General features: G+C 51.7%; 1 protein-coding gene across 1 annotated transcript; it reads right to left on the reverse strand.

Annotated features, from left to right (window-relative positions):
- Positions 1-10,487: 10,487 nt before the first annotated feature.
- HAND1 (heart and neural crest derivatives expressed 1) lies at positions 10,488-13,506 on the reverse strand. Its single transcript, XM_059416536.1, has 2 exons — positions 12,941-13,506; positions 10,488-11,335 (listed from the first exon to the last, which is right to left on the reverse strand). The coding sequence occupies exons 1-2, from the start codon at positions 13,481-13,483 to the stop codon at positions 11,231-11,233; spliced, it is 648 nt and encodes a 215-aa protein (XP_059272519.1). The 5' UTR covers positions 13,484-13,506; the 3' UTR covers positions 10,488-11,230.
- Between the last annotated feature and the right edge of the window lie 9,471 nt (positions 13,507-22,977).

The following is a 22,977-nucleotide window of genomic DNA, read 5'->3' on the forward strand; positions in this document are numbered from 1 at the left end:
TTATTTATTTATTTGACAGAGAGAAATTACAAGTACACTGAGAGGCAGGCAGAGAGAGAGAGAAGGAAGCAGGCTCCCTGCCGAGCAGAGAGCCCGATGTGGGACTCGATCCCAGGACCCTGAGATCATGACCTGAGCCGAAGGCAGCGGCTTAACCCACTGAGCCACCCAGGCGCCCTAAAGATTCTATTTATTTGACAGAGATCACAAGCAGGCAGAGAGAGAGAGGAAGGGAAGCAGGCTCCCCACTGAGCAGAGAGCCCGATTCGGGGCTCAATCCCAGGACCCTGAGATCATGACCTGAGCCTAAGACAGAGGCTTTACCCCACTGAGCCATCCAGGCGCCCCTTGCAAAGCAATTTTTAAAGTGCCCTCAAAGCACTCCTTCTCCACACACATAGTGTCTAGGTGACATATTCCTCAAACCTGTAGAAAACAGGTAAAAACAACAAGAATAATACAATCTTCAATTGGGCAGCACTCTACTTGCAAAAGGCTGTCCCCCCATCGTCTCGGTGGGTTTTCCCACACCCCATGAAATAGCCATATGCAAGTCACACTAGGCAGTGGGGGAGCACAAGCAAACCCTCTCTTCTGCCTCCCCACTTGGCACAGGGTCTTCACTGAGCTCTTCCTCTGTGGCAGGCCCAGCAGTAAGCACATTAAGTGTCTTAGGATCCTAGGAGATGAGAACTATTATTCCATTTTATAGGTAAGTTTAGAGAGGTGAAATGGCTTGTCCAAGGCCCCCAAGAAGTGGTGGGGACAAGAGTCACCATAGGCCTATCTGTCCCCAAAATCCAGTGTGCCCTTCTCCTCATTCACCAGGTAAGCTGCTATCTCGTGGGAGCGTTGTTCTCAACAGTGAAGGAGTGGAAACAATCTGTGTGTCAAATAAAAGGGAACCAGATTTAGACGTATTATATAAATAGGGGGCGCCTGGGTGGCTCAGTCAATTGGACACCTGCCTTTAGCTCAGGTCCTGATCTCGGGGTCCTGGGATGCAGCCCCCAGTCGGACTCCCTGCTCAGTGGGGAGCCTGCTTCTCTCTCCACCTGCTGCTCCCCCTGCTTGGGCTGTCTCTCTCTGACACGTAAATTTAAAAAATCTTTTTAAAAAAGTATTATAGGGCACCTGGGTGGCTCAGTGGGTTAAAGCCTCTGCCTTCGGCTCAGGTCATGATCCCAGGGTCCTGGGATCTAGCCCCGCATGGGGCTCTCTGCTCAGCAGGGAGCCTGCTTCCTCCTCTCTCTCTCTCTCTCTCTCTGCCTGCCTCTCTGCCTACTTGTGATCTCTGTCTGTCAAATAAATAAATAAATAAAATCTTTTTTTAAAAAAGTATTATAAATACATCTACATGTAAAATGATACCTAATGACATGTAAGCGTGTTCTTATCAGTTTAGAGTTACTAGATAGGTATACTACACAAGTATATATGTATGCATGTTACATGGACACGAATATTTACACATGCACACTTATGCATACACACATACGCGCACACACACACATCTGTATCTATCACTAAGGCCATATAGGTAGGCATATCAAAATAACTATATACCAGCTTTCTATGTAGCCATACTATATCTGTATCTATATGATTCAGAGTAAGAGCAAAATAGGAAGGAAAGTGCTTTCTGAAAATCAAGGGAGCTTCCTGGAAGAAGAGGCTCCTTAACAGACCCTTGAAGAAAATGGAAGGTTTCACAGCAGGCTAGGGTGAGGGGAAGTCCAGTTGGGAGCAACGAGCCTCAGACGCCAGAGTGAGGAGCATGGACTTTGGAGTCACCAAACCTACTATTAATAAAACACCAAACCAAGCAATGCAATCTGGCCCAGGAAACGTTTGAGTGCCGGCTGTGTGCCATGTGTCTGAGGGAATGTGGAAAGCGACTCTGTCCTCCACGAGCTGGGAATTGCAGAGGAGTTCACTGCCCGACAGGGATGGCAGGTAGTCCTTCCCCTGCTGACACCCGAGGGTCTGCGGGGCAGCCTTGGAGCCCTGCACCGGCCTGCCTTCCGAGGAAGGAGCCACGCATAACGGGTGCGTGCTGTCTTAGGAAAGCCAGTGAGGAGTAGAATGAGCTTAGTTAAGCTAAGGCAGCTAATGAGAGAGACTTTCTGAGGGCTCATGGCTACCAGGAAGAAGGAACCGTGCTAAGGGAGCCGCAGGAGGACCCGGGCCCCAGACTCCTCTGAGGCTCCTGCTTAGGGGACAGTGGGGGGATGGGGTGGGGAGGGAAACGCAGGAGTGGACCCGGCTTCAGGGCGAGCAGGGCCCTTAGCTGTGGCAGGGGCAGACTCAGGCATGTCAGTAAGCAACGGCCTGAAGGTGAAACTCGAACCAATGAAGCTTATGGAAACCCAAAGCCCGGGGACAGAGGAAAGCAACTACTGACCAAACCCCAGCCTGCCTACTGGGGCTTATGGGGACTAGACCAAGCTACACTTCATTGAGCCAACTTAAATAGCTCTGAAGAGGCTCCATCACCGTCAACAGTAAGTGTGTTTACTTCTGGTTGCTCATATCATTCTCAAAGGCGCCCTATTCATGTTTCTAGCAAGGAATATTTCCTGGAATATGCAAAGGTGGTCAGGACGCCATATTGGCAGAAACAAGAGCTATTATTTGCTAAGCACCTACTCAGTGCTAGACACGGCGCTAGGGTCGTAATCCGCAGACCAGCCTGCAAAGGCTGTCATCATCCCTATTTTTCCAGTGGGGAAACTGAGCTCAGAGGAGTTCCACAGCTTTCCAAGAGTCTTCTGGTGAGCTGGAGTTTGAACCCATGTCAGTCTGACCCTTCTGTGCACTGTGCAACCCCTTCTCCAGAGAGAAGTCGGCTACTGAAAGTGTGGCGCACGTGGAGGGGCAGGAAAGCTCTCAGGAGAACTCAGGATCTCAGCAGTCGGCGGTTTTCATGCAGGGGGAAAGCCCTCGGCATTCCCTGAGCCGAGTGCCATAGTGACAGAAGGAGCTTGAGTTACCAAGAGAAGATTGTTTTGTTCTGTGGCTCCTGTCCAAAGAAAGAGAACAAAATGTATGTTGTGTCTTAGACTCTACACAGTAGGGAAACAGAGACTTCTGTCCCAAGGTGACTTTAGGGAAGAAGGCTTTGGAGATCTTGGATTGCAAAACCCCAGCATCCCACGGGAGTTAGCCTCGTGCCCAGGACTCCTAGCTCTGGGAACTGCCTGGGTCCCTTCTCAGCTCCCCTGAGCTGCCAAAAGCAGTTATAAAAAGTGTGCCTGGGGCTCTGGGTTCACTGCTCACGGGATTCTGGAGTCCTTAACTTGTTCCTCCTCACTGAACACAGAGGAGGGAGTACAGCCACCAGGTGGCGCCCTCCCCCTAGTGGCAGCCCCAGGCCACAGGGCAAGGCTCAGGGGTATTTTCTGTCCCCTCACCGGTGCTGTGTTTGGTGACTGCTTTGATTTCACACCACTGTAAAAATTGAAACAGTCAAGGCAGAAAGGGACTTAGATCTCTGGTCCGACCCTCTAGTTTTACAGATGATGCTGAGGTCCAGTGGGGGCAAGGAAATGACCAGGGTCACACAGCAGGCTAAAACCCCTTTTGTTAGACCATGGGGTCTGGTGCTTTTCCTACCCACTAAAGTGTTCTCACATTCTCACAAACACCTCCTACAAATACCTCCCACTCCCCACCAATGGACTGCTGGAGCTACCTTGGGCCAAGAGCTATATCTCAGAAGCCATGCTCCTTCCCTCTTCCTGCCATTCCCTGTTGCTTCTATATCAAGCCCTGCAACCCAACCCCAGCTACCACAGAGGCAGTCATGATAGCTCCTGTTTACCACTGCTTACTCTGGGCCAGCCCAAGAGCTTTCCAATCTAATCATTACTGGACCATCACATCTCTGTGAGTCATTCTGCTTTCCGTTTTACAGAAGAGGGCTCTGGGGCTGCTTATGACATCTGTGCAGTGCCACACAGCTTATCCAACCAGCTCATGTGGTTGTTGAATACGGGCTTGGGTGTCAGTCCTGACCTCCCTGTTGACATTGGCCCTGTTACTTGGGCTATATTCTCTGTTTCAAAACACTTCAGAAAACCTTTTCCCATTTCAGCCTGACAAGAGTTCTGTGAATTGAGAAAAAGCATCATTAACCCATCTTAAAGATTGGAAAACTAGGACCCAAGAAGATGGGTGGCCCAAGGTCACCTGACTCCTGGTGGTAGGCTTGGATCTGGAGGCTCTACCCGCTGTGTGAAATACTCCAAAAGACCCTCCACACCTCCCTGCCAACTACAGCTCTGCCAATGTCTCCCAGACTCATGGAACTCGTGGCTAAAATTGCAGGTTTGGGAGACAATCGAGCTTGGGTGTGCATGTCAGCCCTGCCACTTAGTCATGTGACTGAATAGTAACCTACCCTCCATGACTGTTAGGAAGAATAAATGAGCCCATGTAAATGTTGCACACTGGTGCCTGGTACATAGTAAGTGCTCAGTCAATGGTGGCTACTTATTGATATGATTAACTAAAGCTCTGGGCTTAATATTCCTGCTACATGAGCCCTAAGATATACATTGTTCCATATGGTGGCCATTAGCCAAGTGTGGTTATTGAATACTCGAAATGTGATCCAAACTGAGATGAGCTCTAAGTATAAAACATACCCCTGAACTTGAAGACTTAATATGAAAAAAAGAATGTAGAATACCTCATTAATATTTTTATTGACTACATGTCACCATTATAGTTTAAGACATATTGAATTAAATAAATATATATTTATTTAACTTATATTTATAGTATATATTATATATTTATATTAATTAATATATACATAACATATAAGTAATATAGTAAACTATATTGTTACATTTAACTTCACCTATTTCTCTTTACTGTTTTAATGTGACTACTAGAAAAATTGTAATTACATACACAGCTCACATTTGTGACTTGCATAGTATTTTTCCTATATACTGTTGCCTTACTTTCAGAAATTCTGCTACCGCAGCCTGCCTGCCTTTACCTTTACCTTAGTGATGGGGAATGTAAGGGATTTGACCCAGGAATCCACTCACTGGCTAGGTGCCCCTGGGAAAGTCACTGTAACTTTCTGTGCCAATTGGAAATACAGGTCCTACCCCCCTACCCCGCCATTGGAAAGCAGAGCCGTCCTACAACACCTTTTGTAAGCCAAAATGGCATAAAGCAAAGGAGTAATTACCATTGATCTATATGGGGAAAAAATTGAGTATTCCCAAACCAAAAAAAAGGACTTCCTAGGCTTTTCTGATACCTTCGGACACATCTAGCTAATGAATGTACAAAATAAATGGAGATGGAGCCCAGATGGTCAGAGGCACAGCTCAAAGCTCTGTAGTCTGATGCTGAGCCGGTGAATGTAGTTCTTGGGGAAGGAGCTTGCTGGGGCCACTCTGGCTGCTGGAGGCCTGAGTGCTTCCGTTAACACCTCACTAAAGAACAAACATTGAATGCTATTTTTGCTTTTTGCCTTTTTTTATAAAAGTGAAAATCCTCTTCTAATTTCTTCGGGTTAGCAGAAAACAGGTACTCACATAAGTCTTTGATAAAGTCAAGTGGCAGAGGTTGAACTTCGGAAAGGCAGGGACACCTGTTTACCCTCACCTTTCCAAAAACAAGAACACAACCAAAATAAATCCTCAACGCCTCACAGGCTATTGTGGGGTGGGGGGGCATTGGATAAAATCATAAAAATAGATCTACCGCAGACAATGTGCTACTTAACGTGCCTTATCTCCTTCAGTCCTCACACAGCCCAGGAAATCAGAGCCATGATCTCTTCTAGTTTGTAGGTGAGGACGCAAGGCTCAGAAATGGTCAGTAACTTGTCCAGAGTCTCTCTGCCACTGTATCATTCTATATCCTGCACTAGAAGTTGAAAATAAACACAGGGGGGAAGGAATACACTTCCACACCTTGGGCAAATCTCTCTGTTCCGTGGGCCTTAGTTTCCCCTTCCTGTAAAATGAGGGAAACATTTAAATGGTGGGTAAGGATCTTTGAGGTCCCAGTGTTATGGGGTGCTGTGAACATTTCAGTGAAAAGAGGACTTCTGGAACTCTTCGAAAGTCCGATGACTTCTATTGTCCATTCTGTGGGGATAAATGTGCATTTCTGTTTGTTTTAATAACATTTGTAGGAGCTTTATATAGCGTCTATGTCTGCTTACATTAGACGCTGTGTATTATAGTTAAGAGTCTTTCACTATTTCCCATATAAACCTTGTTTTTTATGGGTTTGGGAGAGCTCAGCTGTAAAAACTCTCTTGGCTGAAAAAAAAAATTTTTTTCAAACAAATTAGGTTTAAATCAGGAGGCTGGTTTCAGACACTTCAGACCTTGCATATTTTTTCTTCCTAGTCACTTTTCATTTAAAAATGAGACTGGCTGATTTCTTAGTTTCATTTCTTTTATGGGGATTTAGCAAGACCATACACTTAACTATTGGCTGCATGAAGAGAATGGATCCAGAGTCCTTTCCAAAGGAGCCTCGGGCCTGAAGCCTACAGACTTCTTACAAATCCTAGCTCAGTTTTCGACTGGATGTGTGACCCTGAGCTGGTCATTTCACCTTCCCCTCTCCTGGCAGTGATGAGCAGTACTCCTGCACTGAACCCTTCTAATTCACCGGCAGAAAAACGTGCTTAGAAAAGTGGAAGTTCCAAGAAAGATGAATGTACTATACAAACTTCAGAGGCCGGGACAAAGAATAACGTGCTGTTTTCACCAGCAGAAAGTAGATTCCTGGAGTCAGAGTGTTAGGAGAGAACCCAAAGGTCGAGAAGCCTACCACCTTCTTCATATTATAGACGGGATCTGCTCTGAGCTGGGGCTGGTGAAGGTTGAGGTTAGAATCCAGATTCCTTCCCAAAACCTCTTCTTTCTTTTCTCCACCTTACTTTGGGGGCCAAGAAAGATCCGATTGAAGTGGCTGTGTTTGTGTAAACACACACACACACACACACACACATACACACACACCTCTGGAGGTGCTGAGATGTGGGGAAAAGCCATGTCTAGGGAGGCAGGCAGAACTGCCCTTTAATCTGACCCAACCCACGTTTTACCATCTATGTGACCTTGAAAGAAGTCCGTCACCTCTCCCTGCCTCAATATTAACTTCCTGCCATCTCTGTGAGGCTTATATGAAATAATTCATGCTAAGGGCTTAAATAATTTCCTCTTCAAATTTTAGGTGTTTTTGTTAGGATGATCTCATGCAATAATAGGTTGTAAATGTAAGAAAATAAAAAAAATAAACGTAAGAAAAGATTCTATTTACTGCGCAGAAGGAATAATAAAACTCTCCCCAACAAATACTTACTATTGTATGTCAATGGGTGGTGACTATTGGGATTCTTTCTTATTCATTATATTAATATCCACAATGCCTAGCACCAGGTTAGGTGCTCAGTTCACGTATGTTGAATAAAGTGTGTGAAAAGTATGCTGGTCACTGGAGGAATTACGGGGAAACTGCCGCGTAATTGTTTTGGTTGCAAAAGTAATACTTATTCATTGTTTTAAAATGCAGAAACATAGAGCTCAGCAGAAGGATAAGTCAAAATTATCCCTATTCCCCAAAGTCAGAGGCAGAGGTGTAAATGTTTTGATGTATATTCTTCCGTTTTTCCTCCATGGATGCTATTTAGTTTTACATAAAGCAGGATGATAAACAGTCTTAGCAACCTGGGAGGGTCCCCCCCCCCTTCCACTTAATAGATCAGGAACAATCTCCAAGTCAATTCCCACACTCTTTCCAGTGACTGCGTAGTAACCCAGTGTACTGATGGATTCATTTAACCAGTTCCGTAATTAAAACATCTCGGGCCCTTCTGTATTTTTCAGTCTTCAGTACAACAGTCCTGTCGTTAAAGCTTTGTAACGTCAGGGACTACTGACTTACAATAAATTCATGGAATTTACTTTTAAGTTAGCTTCCATTCCATTTCCCCCCTGGATTAAAAAAAAAAAAAAAAGTGATATTGTTAATTCAAAAATACGAATGACAGCGATTCTGCCTCTGTTAGATCCAGGTAGGTTTCCGACCAACTGCGTGGAACCCTGGGAGAGAATGAGGAAGCACCCGGCGGCCTCTAAAGCCATTCCAGGCAGAGAGCGCAAAAAAAATTTTTTTAAAAAGGGTGAGAGGCGTGGAGAGCCGGCGGCGGAGAGAACCGCGGGAGCCCGAGTCCCGGGACCCTCTGCGCAGACTGGTGGGTGAAACCCGGAGCGACCCCGCTGCTCTGGGGGTGGAGGGTGGTGCTGGGCTTTTCCAGCCCGCGAGGGAGGGCTGCAAGTGTGGCTCGGGCGTTCTAGGGGAGAGTGGGAGGACATCCCCGTGACCCCCGCAAGAGGTAGAACCCCCACCCTTCCCAGGCCTGAGATTGGGACCACACATGGTTGGGACTGAATTTGAGGCTCCACCACTGTCTTCGCGAACACTGCTTGGGCCGGGCCGGATGGGGCTTCCCGAGGAGGCACGGTTATGGCAAGCTTGGCTCTGGCCGCCTCAGGCGGTACCGCGCGGTACCCTCTCTCCACCCACTGGCCAGGGCTCCGAGGAAGCAGGACCCGGGTGTGCATTCCTCCCGTGCCTAGGATATTTCACGGCGCTAAAAATAGTCGAGGGAGCCGAGCTCTGTGTAAAGCGAGAGGACCATCTAGTAAATACACTGGAGTCCTGGGTTCGAATCCAGATAAGGCCCCCTCTGTGCGGCGGAACCCGGATCGGCTTACTGCCTGAGCCGCAGTTTCTCCATGCGCGCCAGGATCTCTAAGGGGCTTCGCAGCTCTTGGAAAGAAAATGGGGAAAAAAAGAAGAAGAAGAAGAAAAAAAAAGAAAAAGAAAAAGAAAAACCCTCGGTTTTTCTTTTCTGCTCCTTCCTGAGGGCCTTGGGGCCTCGGGCGGGGACTGAGGCCGGGGGAGGTGTGTGCCGGGCGGCTCATTACCGCGAGGTGTTGCCCTAGTTAAATCGCGGGTCTGTTTGATCTGGCGGAGGGTGGCGAGAAGGAAAAAAGGAAAAAGTAGGGGGGTCAGAGCAGAGAGACGCTCACACCTCCCCCACCGTTTCCTCGCACCCATAAAACACCTTTTATTAACTCCTTCGCGTCCGGAAGGGCTGGCGTAGCCGTTCAGCTCCTGCCACGGTGTTTACAGCCAAGTCTAATGGGGCCCCATATTCACCCCGATGCCGGGACGAGGCACCTTGGACACGCCTGGTCCTGGAGCTGCCCGCAGTCTCCTTTCTGGCGCACGCCCCAGCGGGAGGGCCTCAGCTCCGGAGCAAGGAAGCGCCCCGAGACCCGTGCGTGCGTTCGCGCCTCCCTCGCAGTGAGCGCGGAGACCAGGACAAGCACCGCAGACCGTGCGTTCCCTCGCGCAACCTCGGGAGCTGTCGGGACACGTAAAAGCGCTTAGCCTCGAGCCTGGCACACAGTTGCACGCACACAAAGCTAGTTGTCTGTACACTGTTATTTCGGGATACGTAAGCGCCAGCATTTGCCTGCTCCACTGCAGCCTTCCACGCATCCACGCTTTGGCAAGTGCACCCGTTTTTATTCACTCCCACACGCAGTCGTGGATGTGCTCGTGGGGCACAAAAATCAGCTGTCCTGCACGAGTACCTGAATTAGCAACACACACACTCCACCGCTCTGCACAAACCCCCATGCTCTCCCACAAATATTTGTTTAATGCTTTGTTGCTGGAAGGAAACCTTAATTGTCTCCGTGTAACCGTAAGCACTCAAGAGCTTATTTTACTCAAGGATAAAGTAATAGCCGCTATGATCTGTCCAGCTCTTACTGCATGCAGGGGGCTGTGCTAAGCAGACCCTGTGTTTGCCCCCCCCGCCCTTTCCCCGCACAGCTGCAGGGCTCCTGTGAGTTCCTATACACATCTCTAAGATCAGAGTCTCAGGTACAAGAACATATTCCCCAGTGCAAACCCCTCTTCCGAGTTGCAGTGCCCTGGAATGCCCTTTGTTTGTGTGACAAGCCCGCTTCCCAATAACCCCAAAACACCGCCTGCAGACTGGGGGAGGGGGGTGTGCCAACCCACACAAACTCAAATGCAGACCCGCATAAATCCTAGCCTGTCCTTGCTGGGTCTAATTCCTTTCCAGCTTTCCTGTCTATGGGTTCACTAAAGTTATCCTGTTCCAGGCATTATATTCAAAGAACTTTGTTCTTTGTCCCACAAATAAATCCTTTATCTACTCCCTTTTCCCCGACGTGATTTGCCATTTGCTATGAACATTCATCACAAAGAAGTCAGAACTGAGGGTTCTCCACCTAGCAGACAGGATGGGGCCAGGGGATATACCCACCAAGACATCACACAGGCTGCCTCTGATTTCAGAAAATCTTTTATTGGTCAAGAGCATAGATACCGCTTTGGCAGAGGGAGGGGACAGTGAGTGGTCTTACGGAATTGAGGTAGAAAAAGGGTGGGGGAGGGGTAGATAAACAAACACCTGAGCGCTACAGGCACAGTAGGTAGTTTAAATACATAAAAACTTCTCAACATAGAGAAAAGTTTTTATTTACAAAGGAAGGAATGAGGAAGGAAAGAAGGAGGGAAGGAGAGAAAGCGTTTCCATTGGAACTAAATAGGAAGTTCAGCAACAATAAAGTAAAGTAAAACACCACTGTTTGAGGGAGAATAACAAAAGGCAGCCCTTCATCTTCCTGGTTGGTTCTTTCCCTGGCAGAAAACTATTGATTCCTCTTATTGCATTTTAATTTGAGAAAAGAGCGCCCGAGGGATTTGCCGCAAAGCAGACAGGAGGATGAGAAAAAGAGCCAGCAGGCCAAGTGGGGAAAGCATCGGGGGTTCTAAATTCGCCCCAGAAGGGTTGGAAGGGCGCGTTTCAGTGCGCTTGAGTCCCGCGGTCCCTCTCTCCCACATTGTGCAGCCAAGAGCCGCCCTCTGGCTTGGGGGTGGGGGGTGGATATATATATATATATATATTTCTCTCTCTCAATGTATTAAAAACAATTTCAAATGACATTGCACGTGTGATCCAAGAGTGTTGTTGCAGCCGGCGACCTGCCAGCACGCAGCAGAGCCTCTTTGGGATGCGCCCCTAGAAGCCCCCGGCACTCAGAGCCTGGCCCTCGCCGCCGCCGCCGCCACCTTCCTCTCCTCCCGGGGCTCCGGGGTCGGGCAGCCGTGGCAGGGTCCTCGGCGCAGCCTCAGCTCACTGGTTTAACTCCAGCGCCCAGACTTGCTGCGGCCAGCCTGTACGCCCTTTAATCCTCTTCTCGCCTGGGCCCAGGGCAGGAGGAAAGCCTTCGTGCTGCTGCTGCCAGGGGACACACACAAGAAAAGAGGCGAGAGACAGGTTTAAATTGTTCTGCTCCTATCACCCAGGTATAGAGTCGGGGTGGGGAAAAGGTTTTGGGAGCAGTAATCGGGCGCTTTTAAATAAGTAATAGATGTCTGTTTGCGAAATAGGCCAACAGGCTTATAAATTTGCCTTCATGCGCCAGAGTTTCTGGGGGCCCGGGATGGCACGGGTAGTTTCTGGAAGTTTGGGAATGAGAATTTTCTGTGCCTGGCGAAATTAGTGCCAGTAGTTTGGGCTTTATGGTGCTAAAAGATGACCGCTGGGGTTGGAATGGGAAGGGTGGGAACCGACAGTTTTCCAGCTCATGAACCTGCTCCCCTCATAAGTCCCACCCGCTTTCCAGGCTGGTTTGGCATCCAGGCTTGGTTGCGTTGGGGGTGGGGGGGTTGGGTCCACGCTAGCACTCTGGGAACCTCAGACAGCTAAGCGAAGGAGGAACGAGTGGGTCAGGCCCACCATCCTCCTTCCTGGCTCTTAGCAAGAACCAAGCGGTGCTATTTGAAAGAGGCGGCGATGAACAGTGGGTGGTGATACGCCCCCAAACTCCTTGCAACCAGGTGTCCCCCGGCCTGCCTCTCCTCCGCCCTGGTGGCAGTTTACAGACCCGATGCCTATCGATCTCTCCCAGTCTCCCTAGACGAGCTTTCACTAGTTTACCACAGCCCCTGCGGGTCCAAGTAAACCTGATGGGGCATTCCGGCCAGCCCCAAACTTGCTGCCTGGGGCCTGAATGCACCAATTCAGAGAAACGAGTTTGCTAGCCTGGAAATCACTACCCTCAGAGGTCCCAGAGCCCTGGGCTAGCAGCACCGCCCTCCAGAAAGTGTGACTCCCCCTGGAGAGGATCGAGAAAGGTAGAGTAGGGACTGCAATCTCCAAAGCCAAAAGCAGTGGGTGAGACCTGTGCCTCTTGCTTGTCAGAGTTCACACACAAAATGATCAAGGTCGTCCTCAGAACTAGCTTGTGGGCAGCAGAGCAGTGGAACCCGCTCTGGACAGGGAGTAGAAGACCTGACTTGTCTGACCCCAGTTCCACCTCTGACTCCTCCAGTAGGTGGCCTTTACCTCCTGGTCCCACTCTGAGCCTCAGTTTCCCTATCCTTACAACAATGAAAGTAGCCTAACCTCTTCAGCAAAAACCCTTTGAAAACAGTAACTGAAACCACATTCACAGGTTTATGCACTAAAGCAAATTAAAGTAACACACTTCTACAGCATTCTTAATGTAGATTCCAGGAAAGTCCAGGAATGGATGAGAACCCCCTTATAATCGGAACCAAAATGTAAGATGTGTGCATTTTCTCGGGTCTGAATCTTCCAAAGGGACTCCTTTTAGGATGGTTTTCATTCACTGCCTTACAAAAACTGTCCCACATTAGGAATGAACTCGAATATGAATCCGCCTCCCACCACGCACATGATCCCACACTATAGCCTCAGAATTCCCCGCAGCCTCTCAAAGTCGCACATACGGCAACGCAGACTCCGTACTCTGTGTACGGGACCAGCGGGTGCCCACCAAGCCCGCACCCTTGGCTGGAGCGCAGGCGCCCGACTTACCAGCTCCCTTTTCCGCTTGCTCTCGCGGCCGCCATCCGCCTTCTTGAGTTCGGCCTTGAAGGCTTCAGGGTCGCCGGCCTGTGCGTCCTTGGCCAGCACGTCCATCAGATAGGCGATGTAGCTGGTGGCCAGGCGCAGAGTCTTGATCTTGGAGAGCTTGGTGTCCGCAGGCACGTTGGGGATGCATTCGCGCAGCTCTGCGAACGCGCTGTTAATGCTCTCTGTGCGCCTCCGCTCCTTCTTGGGTCCTGAGCCTTTCCGCCGGCCCAGGCGGCCTCCGAGCGCCTCCAGCCGCCCGGGACTCTGGCCCGGCCTGGCGTCGGGACCGTAGGCTGCGGGGGCCGCCGCGGCTGTGGGCGGTGGCCCACCAGCGGGGAAGTCTGGGGCAGCGTCAGCGGGGCTAAGCAGCCAGCTTTGGAAGTAGGGCCGCTCCTGGTGACAGCGCGAGGCCGGGCCGAAGAGGAAGGGTTCGTGGAGCATGGGGTGCGTCGGGTGTGGGTGGTGATGGTGATGATGGTGTGCGTAGCTGCCCACGAGGTTCATGTTGGAGCGGCCTCTGGCCTGCGCCGCCAGCCCGATTAGCGCCGCCCCATGCGCCCCAGAGACTGCCGGGGCCACCCGTGGGCTCTGGGGCGGCGCTCTGCTGGACGCCGGCTTTGGGAGAGTCTGGGGCAAGGCTGATGAGAGAGAGAGGCACGCAGCCCGCTGGCCTCCCGCGGGCTAGGACGGCGACGCCGGGAGACCTATTTAACCCTTCTGCGGCCTCCCCTTCAGGGTCTGGCTTATATAAGGCCTCGGCTTTGATGTCAACCTCTCCCTGGAGCCAATGGCAGGGGGGCGGGGAGGAGGAAGGGGGTGGCTGTCCCTGGTTTTAAGCTCAGCTAGCCAGCATCACTCGACTCCAGGCCGCCTGCGGGGACAGGGAGGCGGATCCGCCTCTGCCTCCCCACCCCCAGTTCCCGGCTGGGGGGAGGCTGGGGGGAGGCGGGGGCTCCGTACTTGAGGCACAGGCCTGTCAACACCGTAAACGGTGGCTGCTGCCTCCTCCCTGTGGACCCAAGGAAAGGAATCCAGAATCATCCAGTGAACACAAGGCCTTCACCTAGAGCCCACCCCTTGATTTTCCAGATAGGGAAACTGAGACCGGGAGAAAGTTTCTTGTTTCTAGACTCTACAGAATTCGGAATAGGAATCCTAGCCTTTCTCAGTCCTGAGTTCCATCTACACCCCTCAGTCTCAGAGCCAGAAGAGGAGAGGGTCCTGCCAGAGGCAGCACAGACTCCTAAGGTCTCCCCAGCCCCTAGTCATCAAGCCCATCCAGCCTGTGAATGGTTCTGTGCGACCCAGTAGTGCACCGGCCAGCTCTGCCCAAGGCATCCCCATGGCCCCACAGCCTGCCACCGGCTGGGGAAGAAGACTGGGTGGGGAAGTGGGGGGAGGAACTCAAGCTCTAAGCCCACAGGCATTTACTGATTTGTTCCGGGCTCCAGGGCTGCGGAGTCAGTCTTCTCGCCTCCCGGACGCCTGATCCAGCCCAAAGGCCAGATGGAGAGCCCGAAGCAGGGCTATATCGGACCACTCCACCCAGGTCATCACTGCTCGAGAATGTTCACTCGTCTAAGGACACGAGCGCCAAGGCTCACAGCAAGAGAAATCGGTGTTTGGCAGTAAACACATACAGAAGGGACGAGAACCTCCACAGTATTCCCAAGGCTGGCACAGCCGGAGAACTGCCGTGCTGGCGTCTCCCACCCAGTGCAGCAGAGGGAAGTCCTGGCTGGGCTGACCTCCGCTCTTCCCCCACTCAGCTAGGGCCTCTCCAGCTCTGGGCGCTTCTCTCCTCAGGTCCCTTTCCCAGGGCTCTCACTGGGACCTGGTAACCCGGGCGGCTGCTGCTTCTCCCAGTGAGAAGCTGACGCCCGACGCCCTCTGACCTGAGTTCCTCCATCGTCACCAACCCCTCCGAGTCACCTCCCTTCCCTAGGTGGGGCAGGCGGAGTATACCCTTCTCTCCAAAGTGATGCCTGCCGGGGGTGGGGTGGGGGGAGGAAAAGATAAATGTGTTTGCTCTTTTTAGAGGGCAAATTCATCCCTTTAAGCGGTCATTCAACATTGTTTACTGATTGCCCACAAAGTGCCAGGCACAGTTAGGAGTATAGAGGCAGAGGGAGAAAGGTCAACGCTCTCCTTGTAGGGTTAGGAAAGTTGAGGCCCCAGAAGAGGAGCCATGTTCCCTGGGGTTGGTAGCAAGTGGAGATGTGGTCTTCCCCTCCTGTACCGGGGATTCAATGGATAGGGGAGGCGGCGCTATGGGACAGAGGCAGACAAACAGTCCTGAGCAGGTTCCACTTGTGGGAGCTCGGCTGGGCTTTGGGCCCTAGAGGTGCATGCGGGTGGGGGGAAGGGAGGTGCCTGAGGCGGGCTGGAAACCCGCCGCTCTCCCGGGCGCCTGGCGCCAGCAGCGCTGGGGCTGGGCCGAACGAGGAGCCGGAGGCTCGCCGGGAGGGAGCTCCCGGCGCCCAGCTCTGCACTGGCTCCACGGGGTCCTGAGGCTCCCTGGCCTGGAGGCGCTCTCGAGTGAGGGTGTGCGGGTAGAAAGCTGTAATTACCCTGTGGAGAGGGACCTCAGTCCTCAACACACACCCAGCCTTTGCCCTAATCCAGGCGATCTCCACCCGCAGCATCTCCCAGCCGGCGCTCGGGGGCTCACCACGACACGTGCACATATAGGTGCACAAGGGTTCCCCCAAACCCCTGGATACCCAAAAGTCCATCTACTCATACAGATGCCCCAAAGCATGTGTGTTCTCACAGCAACACATGTACACCCATGAGACACACAGCGTTTTGGTATTCATGCATTCCTAGAATTGTACACATTGTCTCTCTGTCGCCCACAGGGCACACGTCCCGACTCAGATGTGTTACAGCTATGAGCCACTCCCCGCCCTCTGAGCAGGCATGCACAGAGATACCATCGTGCAGCAGAGGCACACGAGTTCTACAAAAGTATCCCACAGCTGCGGGCTTTTACACATGGTCTTCTGCCCACAGCTGCGCACAGGTACACCCATACTTGTATTTTCTTAAAACTCCCCACAATCGTCTCCGCGCACAAACTGCGGGAAACCCCCTCATACTTTTCATGTATTCCCAGTGTGGAAACATAAGTCTTCAGTCCCACAAACACACCCAGGCACATAACCACGGCTATGACTGTGTACACACAGGTGCTCAGACGTAGACATTTTGGCATGTCTGCACCCTACAGGTAGTGACACAAACGTCAAACCCTTAGACACTCGGACGGATATTCTGCCTTGCGGGTGCAGCTGCATTCGGTAGCCCTGACGATGAAGCTGAGCAAGGGACGCGGGCTATCACAGCACCCGCAGAAGCGTGAGCACTCTTAGGGATCCTGGCAATTACCTATACAAGAGCACAGTCTCAGCACCCCTCCACACGCACCCAAATCACTTCCTCCACCTCTCCACCTCTGAGATCCCTCAGAGCAACACACCCCCAACTCCCCAATATCTAGCTTGCTTAGTGTGGTAGGAAATGCAGTGTAGGTACTGGGTTTTGAGCCCTTCGAGGGCCCTGAGAATGCTCGGCAGCTTCTTGTGGGTAAAGAGCAGGGTGCCGCTAGTGGTCTGGGCTGCTGAAAAGACTGCTTTCCTCCCCGTAACCCCCACCCCCACCCCCTGCCAGCGAAGGAGTCGAGTTGTCAGCCCAGCGGCGCCCGCAGGGGGAACGCAGCCCTAGGGGACCAGCTGGAGCTTTGAGTTTGGCGGCCTCCGGCGGGATGGACGCCACCGAGATCGCCTGTGTAGACCGCAAGGCGCCTACGCTCCAGCTAAGGCCTTCTGGGAGACCCCAAAGTGCTTTTAACTCCAGCCTGGCTCAGGTGCGTTGGGAGGGTAGCGAAACTCAACCTTGGGGACCCGGTGAGGACGGTCTCTCTCCGCCTCAGGCTGTCTGGTGTCCAACCCCTCAGTTTGGCCAAAACTGCTGTCGGGTGAGATATAAGCGGTGGGTTCCTTTCCCTTTCTGAGCCTCAGTTCCTCCAATTTCAGAAGAAAGAGACAGGGCTGATCGTCTGGAGTTTTAATTCCCAGCCCTGGGTTCTGGCAGGGACCCCACTCTGGTTGCTCTCTCCGAGGACCTATTTCTCCGCTCTGGGACCGTGGGACCGTCTACAGACCAAGAGTCAGAAGCCGGGACTCCGGGGGGCCCGACGCGCCAGTCCACACTGCCCCGGCCCCGCCTGCCTTCCGGTACCCCGCAGTGCTCACCCAGACAGCGCCTGCGGAGGGTCTGACGCCCGCTCGCTGCGTTTCCAAATGGCGCGCCTTTTCCTCCGACTGTGCTAGTGAGGTCGGGCGAGAACTTTCTCCCATCTTACAGGGTTGGGAGCTTAAGCACAGAGAGGTTTAAAAAGTGTAGTGCAGGAGTGTTTAAGAGAGGCTGGTGCACCTGGGTTGAAATCCAGCCCTGTCACCCCTCCTTTTGTAAACCTTAGGATCCTCAGTTTCCTCCTCTGTAACCCGGGGCCTAGGAACACCCGCCCAGAGAGCTAGTTTAAGATTAATTGAAATAATACAGGTGAAACTCTTAGCAAAATAACGGTAAAGCTGGAGGAACGGTGGCTCTGGCTTGGGGATTAATTTCCCAGGGAAAGAAATGGAGTTTCGGGGTCCACAGGACTGCACAGCCCTGAATAGGCAGGGGGTCCAGGCCGCTGGTCTCTGCTTGAAGTGCTGTGTCTGGATCTGACCTAGCCTGTTTCTGACCACATTGGAATTTTCCTCTTTCCCCAACTACCTCCCCTACGGAACCCCACTGCCCTAAGGCTGGAGGTGAGAGAGACCTAGCACTGCCAGGTGTGGGGGTCCTGTTGCCAGAGACCTGACTTCCTCCCCTCTCCCACCCACCCGCATTTCATTGGCTGATCTGATCTGGGATCGTTCAGGCCCCTCCAAGACTCAGTTCCCCGATCTGTGCAGTGGACTGACTGGCTGTGCTCAGACGCTCTGGAGTGACTTCGGCCTGGGCCCTGCGGTCCTTCTCCTGCCATTGCCCCACTCCTCCCCTGACTCCCACCCGGACCCCACACCCGGGGACTGGAAGGCAGGAGAGCCCGCGCCGCGGCGCCTACCGCAAAACCTTCTCCCGCCGCGTCCCGTGACCTTGACGCCACCGGCAATCCCCGCACCGAACCCCTTATCTAAATAGGGCCGTAAATCAAGGACCTGTCAGGGCCCGGGTAATTACAGGAACTCCATAAAAAGGACCCGGCCGGCCGCCTGTTTATATTAGCGCGGTGTAAAATATTCTCGCTGTCTTGGGGAATCGCGTCGCGCGGTAACGCGCCATAAATCAGCCCGCGGGCCATTTACCCCGCAGCTTGAGCGCGCAAATCCCTTAAACATTTCTCTGCGGCATCTAAAGAGTGCCTAGGACTTTCCAACCTGGCCCCACCCGCTCCTCGGGCCCGGGAACAGCCAGGGCAGGGGAGAGAGAGAGAGAAAGAAAGCGGGTCGATTTCTCCTGAAGTTCGGGGCGTGAGAAGCCTCCTTGGACTATGCGGGTATGAGAAAGTAGCAAGTTTGCCCAGATCGCGTTAGGACACACGGGGAAGCCGGCCCAGAAAGGGGAAGCGGCTTACTTAAGGGCAAACAGCCCTTCTAGGGGAGGCGGGGGTGGATGGCAGCCTCTTTCTTCCCTTATTCTCCTCTTTCCTGAGGTGAGGAGTGGTCCGACCAGAGAGGGTCCAAGCCACAAGCTGACATTCCATTCTCTACCTTTTAGTTTCGGGGATCCTTGAGCTTCCTGCAATTGTGCACAGTATTATGTGTGAATGTTGTGTGCAATGGGAACTCTGCTTTCTAGTGTGGTCCCCTTATTTTACAGGTGGCCAACACAGGCCCAGAGAATGGGGCGCACTGCTAGACATAGAAGATCCTCCGCTAATCCATTTCCGTTTATCTTCCTAAAGAAAAACTAGGAGAGAGAGAGAGAAAGAGCATATGTTGGGGGGGTGGTAGCGGGAGGCAACCCTGTCTATTCTTATGTTTGTAACAGCCTTAAAAATACAAAATCTATTTAAGGTAAACCTGATGCGGCCATTGTCTAATGAGTAACATAAATCAAGCTTATGGAAAAAGAATATTAAATTTTCCGTGTCTTCCCTCAGGGCTGGGACCTGAGCAGTCGGAGAGAACTAAACATCTTCCTCCCCCATTCCCTTTCCCTTCCGAGTCCGTAAATGACAACGTGTTTACACAAGTTTTTATGTCGTCTGAGCTTCGTCCCGGCTCCGTTTCCTCCTGTGTATTTTCCGCGCAGAGAGATGTCTGCTTCAGGACGCGTTCAACCTAAACAGAACCCCGTCTGATTGGAAAATGTATTTATTTGAAAAATCGTAACTCACAGTTTTGGTGAAAACGGCCCCCAAATTTATGGGATCGTTTGGGGTGCGCGGTCCGGTCGTAAATTTAAAAGCAGGGACACCACCCCCCTCCTCCCCCTGCAGTGCCTCGGCAGCCCCTCCAGTCCGCTGGCAGGGACACCCCCACCCCCACCCCCACCCAGGTCCGGACCCCACCAGTTCCACTCTCCGGCCCTCTGCGCCCCTCCCTGCTCCAGTCCCCTGCGAGGTCAGTTGCAACTTAGCAGGCAGGTGGATTTCATTCTGGTTCCTTTCCTCCCAGTCGGGTTGCTTTCAGGGCGATTTCATTTGGTTGAACCTCACAGCGATCAGTTTCAGGTGGTCACCTAACCAGGCTCTGTTGTACACCCTCTGTTTTAGACACATTAGGTTTTTCCTTAAGTGCACCCTGGTTAGTTTCCTATTGCTAGGTTGCAGGTTGCTTGTTGTTGCCCCGCAAACAAGGGATCTGTTGTGTGCCAACCTGTTTTATGCCCAGAGGTTTGTCTCTGGTCAGTGTCCTCAAGGTCAATTTCACCACCTAGACCTGCTTCCCAGGTCAGAGAAATTTTTTTCCTTTATAGGTCCAATGGGAATGCCCTGGGAGGATGAAATCAATCCACTCCCCCTACCTTTTGGATCCTGTTGCTAGCCTACCCTGGCAGAAGGAAAAGGCTGGAGCTGGGACCACGTCCCCGAGGACAGATGCCACCAGCCCCATAGGCTGGAGAGTCCTGAAGTCCAAACAGAACCGGAAGCACAGGGCCTTCATGAGCAATCATGGAGTCTGCTTTTTTTCCCCCAGAAAGGCAAGGCTGAGCCTTATCTCTGCGTCTTTTTTCCTAGGGATCACACATTTCTCTATCTGCGCCCCACAACATCCCCACATGGGCCAGAGTGGGGGACAAGCTCTCAGCTCTAGGCTTATTCACCTAAGCACAGCTATCTCAGGGAAAGGGTTGGGGGATTTACTCCAAACCGTGCACACTGGAGCAACGCAGCTCTGCTCGAGAATGGTGGCAAGATAGTGCAGGAATCTCAGGTTGATTGGTAACTCAGCCCAACCTACGGGTTCCACCGCCAGCCTGAGCCCTCAGCCACAACCTGGCAGGAAAGATCCATACACAGTAGCATTTGGTTCAAAGAAATGCAATAAACTGCAGTGGAGAAAACCCAGTCGGTTCAAACCTATCCGTTCTGGAAGATCAAGAACTGGTGGTAGGTAGAAGGAGTCAGGAGCCTCAGGGCAGCAATGGGGTGCTCTTCTATTACCCAGCCTTAAAACTTGGGGCTGGGAGTAGTAGAGGGGTGGCTCCTCTTTCCTCAGGTCTCAGTTCTCCCAATCTAAAATGGAATTGGCCACGGGGACCCACACTTTCTCCAGCTGCCAATAGGACTGGAGTAAGATACGGACTTTTAAAATTGCTTGGATGCCGAGGTATTAATCTTGAGAACTCTGTGTCTGAGGAAGTCCACAGGAGCCCAAACATCTGTAACTGGGTGGGGGGGGATGGATCCGTGGCCGGCTACACTTACTGGTGATTTTTCTGGCCTCCTCCACTCTTTCCTTCTCCGGAGAGGCATTCGGAAACTGAGTCTGCGGGCAAGAAACTGCATCCTTATTAGTCTTATTATTTTAAACGGGGCCAGGCTACATCCGTCATCTTTCACATAATGGTCAATTGTAAACACACTTTAAGAAAGAAATACAAAAAAGGCATTTAATGTTGACACTGGGAAAATGCTTAGCTCTGGCATTGCAGGGGAATTGGCAGGCTCTCCTGTCCTTTGGGAGAGAAGTTAAGTGCTTCATGTTTTTTTGCTTTTTCCATTGAATTTTTAAATCTCTCAGGGGTCTTCTTTGTCTCTTTGGTTTAACCAGAGAAGTCCTTACTTAAAAAGTCAGGGTTGGATAAAAGGGCTTGTTTCGGGAGGGAGGGAGGGAGCTAGGGTGGGGCGGGAACTCTAAGAGCTGGCGCAGCCTGCGGAGCCCCTCTCCCAGAGTCTTGTCTTTCTGCCCCACAGCTCCGCTTGCTGCAGCTGAATGGGGCTCCGAGATGGTAGCTGAGAAGACAAGTTGATGGTGGGAACAGCAGAAATCTGAAAGTCACACCTGGTGACTGGAGGAAGGGGGAGCACACTTCGGGTTCTCACTGTGAAGCCTGAAAGCTGGCTCCCTTCCAGAAAGCCCTCTTCCTGGTGTGAACATCACTCCTTAGCCACAGGAACACCCCATCACCTTAGCTGCACACGCCACCGGGCACACGATGGTCCCCGTTATCTTCCCAACACTACTTAGAGCATGGAGCAAAGCACAAGAAGTCACAGAGGAACCCACCCCCAAACTCAAACCCACTGCTGATAGTTACTATACTCATTGTCACCCATGCGAGCAAGGCCCTCAGAAAGTCTAAAAAGAACAACAAAAGTGGCAAGAGAAGAGAGAACAGAAACGAAAGCCTTGAAACCAGAGGAGAAATTAATTTAATTACCTCCTCTCCCCTGCCATAAATTCCACAGAGGAAATCAAATCTTTCTGTGCATGTGTATAAAAACCAATCAGTCTATCAAGCTCGCCAAAACCCATTACGTCTCGAACTGGCTATCCTAATTGAATAATCTGACTGTACCAGGCAACCAGGAGTCATCTGAGCCAGGTTTTTCCAGGGGCCTTTGCCACAGAGCCGGGGAGCATAAACAGGGGTTGGAGGCCCACACTCATCAGCTTGCTTGCGGAGAAAGGGAACTCTCTCCCCCTGGGTGCCTGGCTGGCAGAAGCATCCTAACATTTTGCGTCAGATTGTAATGGAATATTTCTCATAAACAGCCAAGTGTCTCTCCGCCACTCACCTGACATGTTTCTTGTTGTTTAACTTCAGATCTGACAGATGATGATAACCTGGAAAAGAGAGAGGTTAGAAATGCCGAGGGCTGTGGGGCTGGGCAGTGTAAAGGGCCCCTGCCGGAGAACCGGGACAGCACGGTGATTTGTAGGGCCCGGAAAAAGCTGTATTGCAACCGGAGGCTAGCAGGGCGAGGGTGCAGGAGGGAAGCCCTTGGCAATGAGAGCTTGGGCTGCTCACTCTAAGGCCCTCCCATGCCACTTGCTTAGTGTTCCCTGTTGTCAGATGGAGGCTGCCCCTTCCTTTTCGCCCCCACCCCCCACATACACACTGCCCCGTGTCCCCCTCTCAGGGGCACACTGATTTATAGCACCTGTTAAAAACACATAATGGATGCAATTAGCTGTGGCACTGCAGAAATAAAGGGAGTTGACTTTATTCCACTAAAGGATACATGGCTTTGTTTTCATGAATTTCGTTCATTAATTTTAATTTCTGGCACCAATTTTTAAAAAATCATTGCTGCTTTCTTTGCTTCCTGGGGATCACCCTGTGATTGGTTTCCATTGGCATTGGTTCCCCAAGTTGACTGGATATCACAGTCCCCTTGTTGAACTTGTTTCCAAGGCAGGGAACCTTGTAGGATTGGAGCGGGTGTGGGATGTCCATTTCCAGTAAAGCTCATCCTGACGCAGGAACCGTACTCTGAGGAGACCACCTGTAGGGCTCCAGAGTAACCTATTTCCAACAAACATATTTTCCGG

The sequence above is a fragment of the Mustela nigripes genome, chromosome 12 (assembly GCF_022355385.1).
Source record: "Mustela nigripes isolate SB6536 chromosome 12, MUSNIG.SB6536, whole genome shotgun sequence".
Taxonomy (NCBI): domain Eukaryota; kingdom Metazoa; phylum Chordata; class Mammalia; order Carnivora; family Mustelidae; genus Mustela; species Mustela nigripes.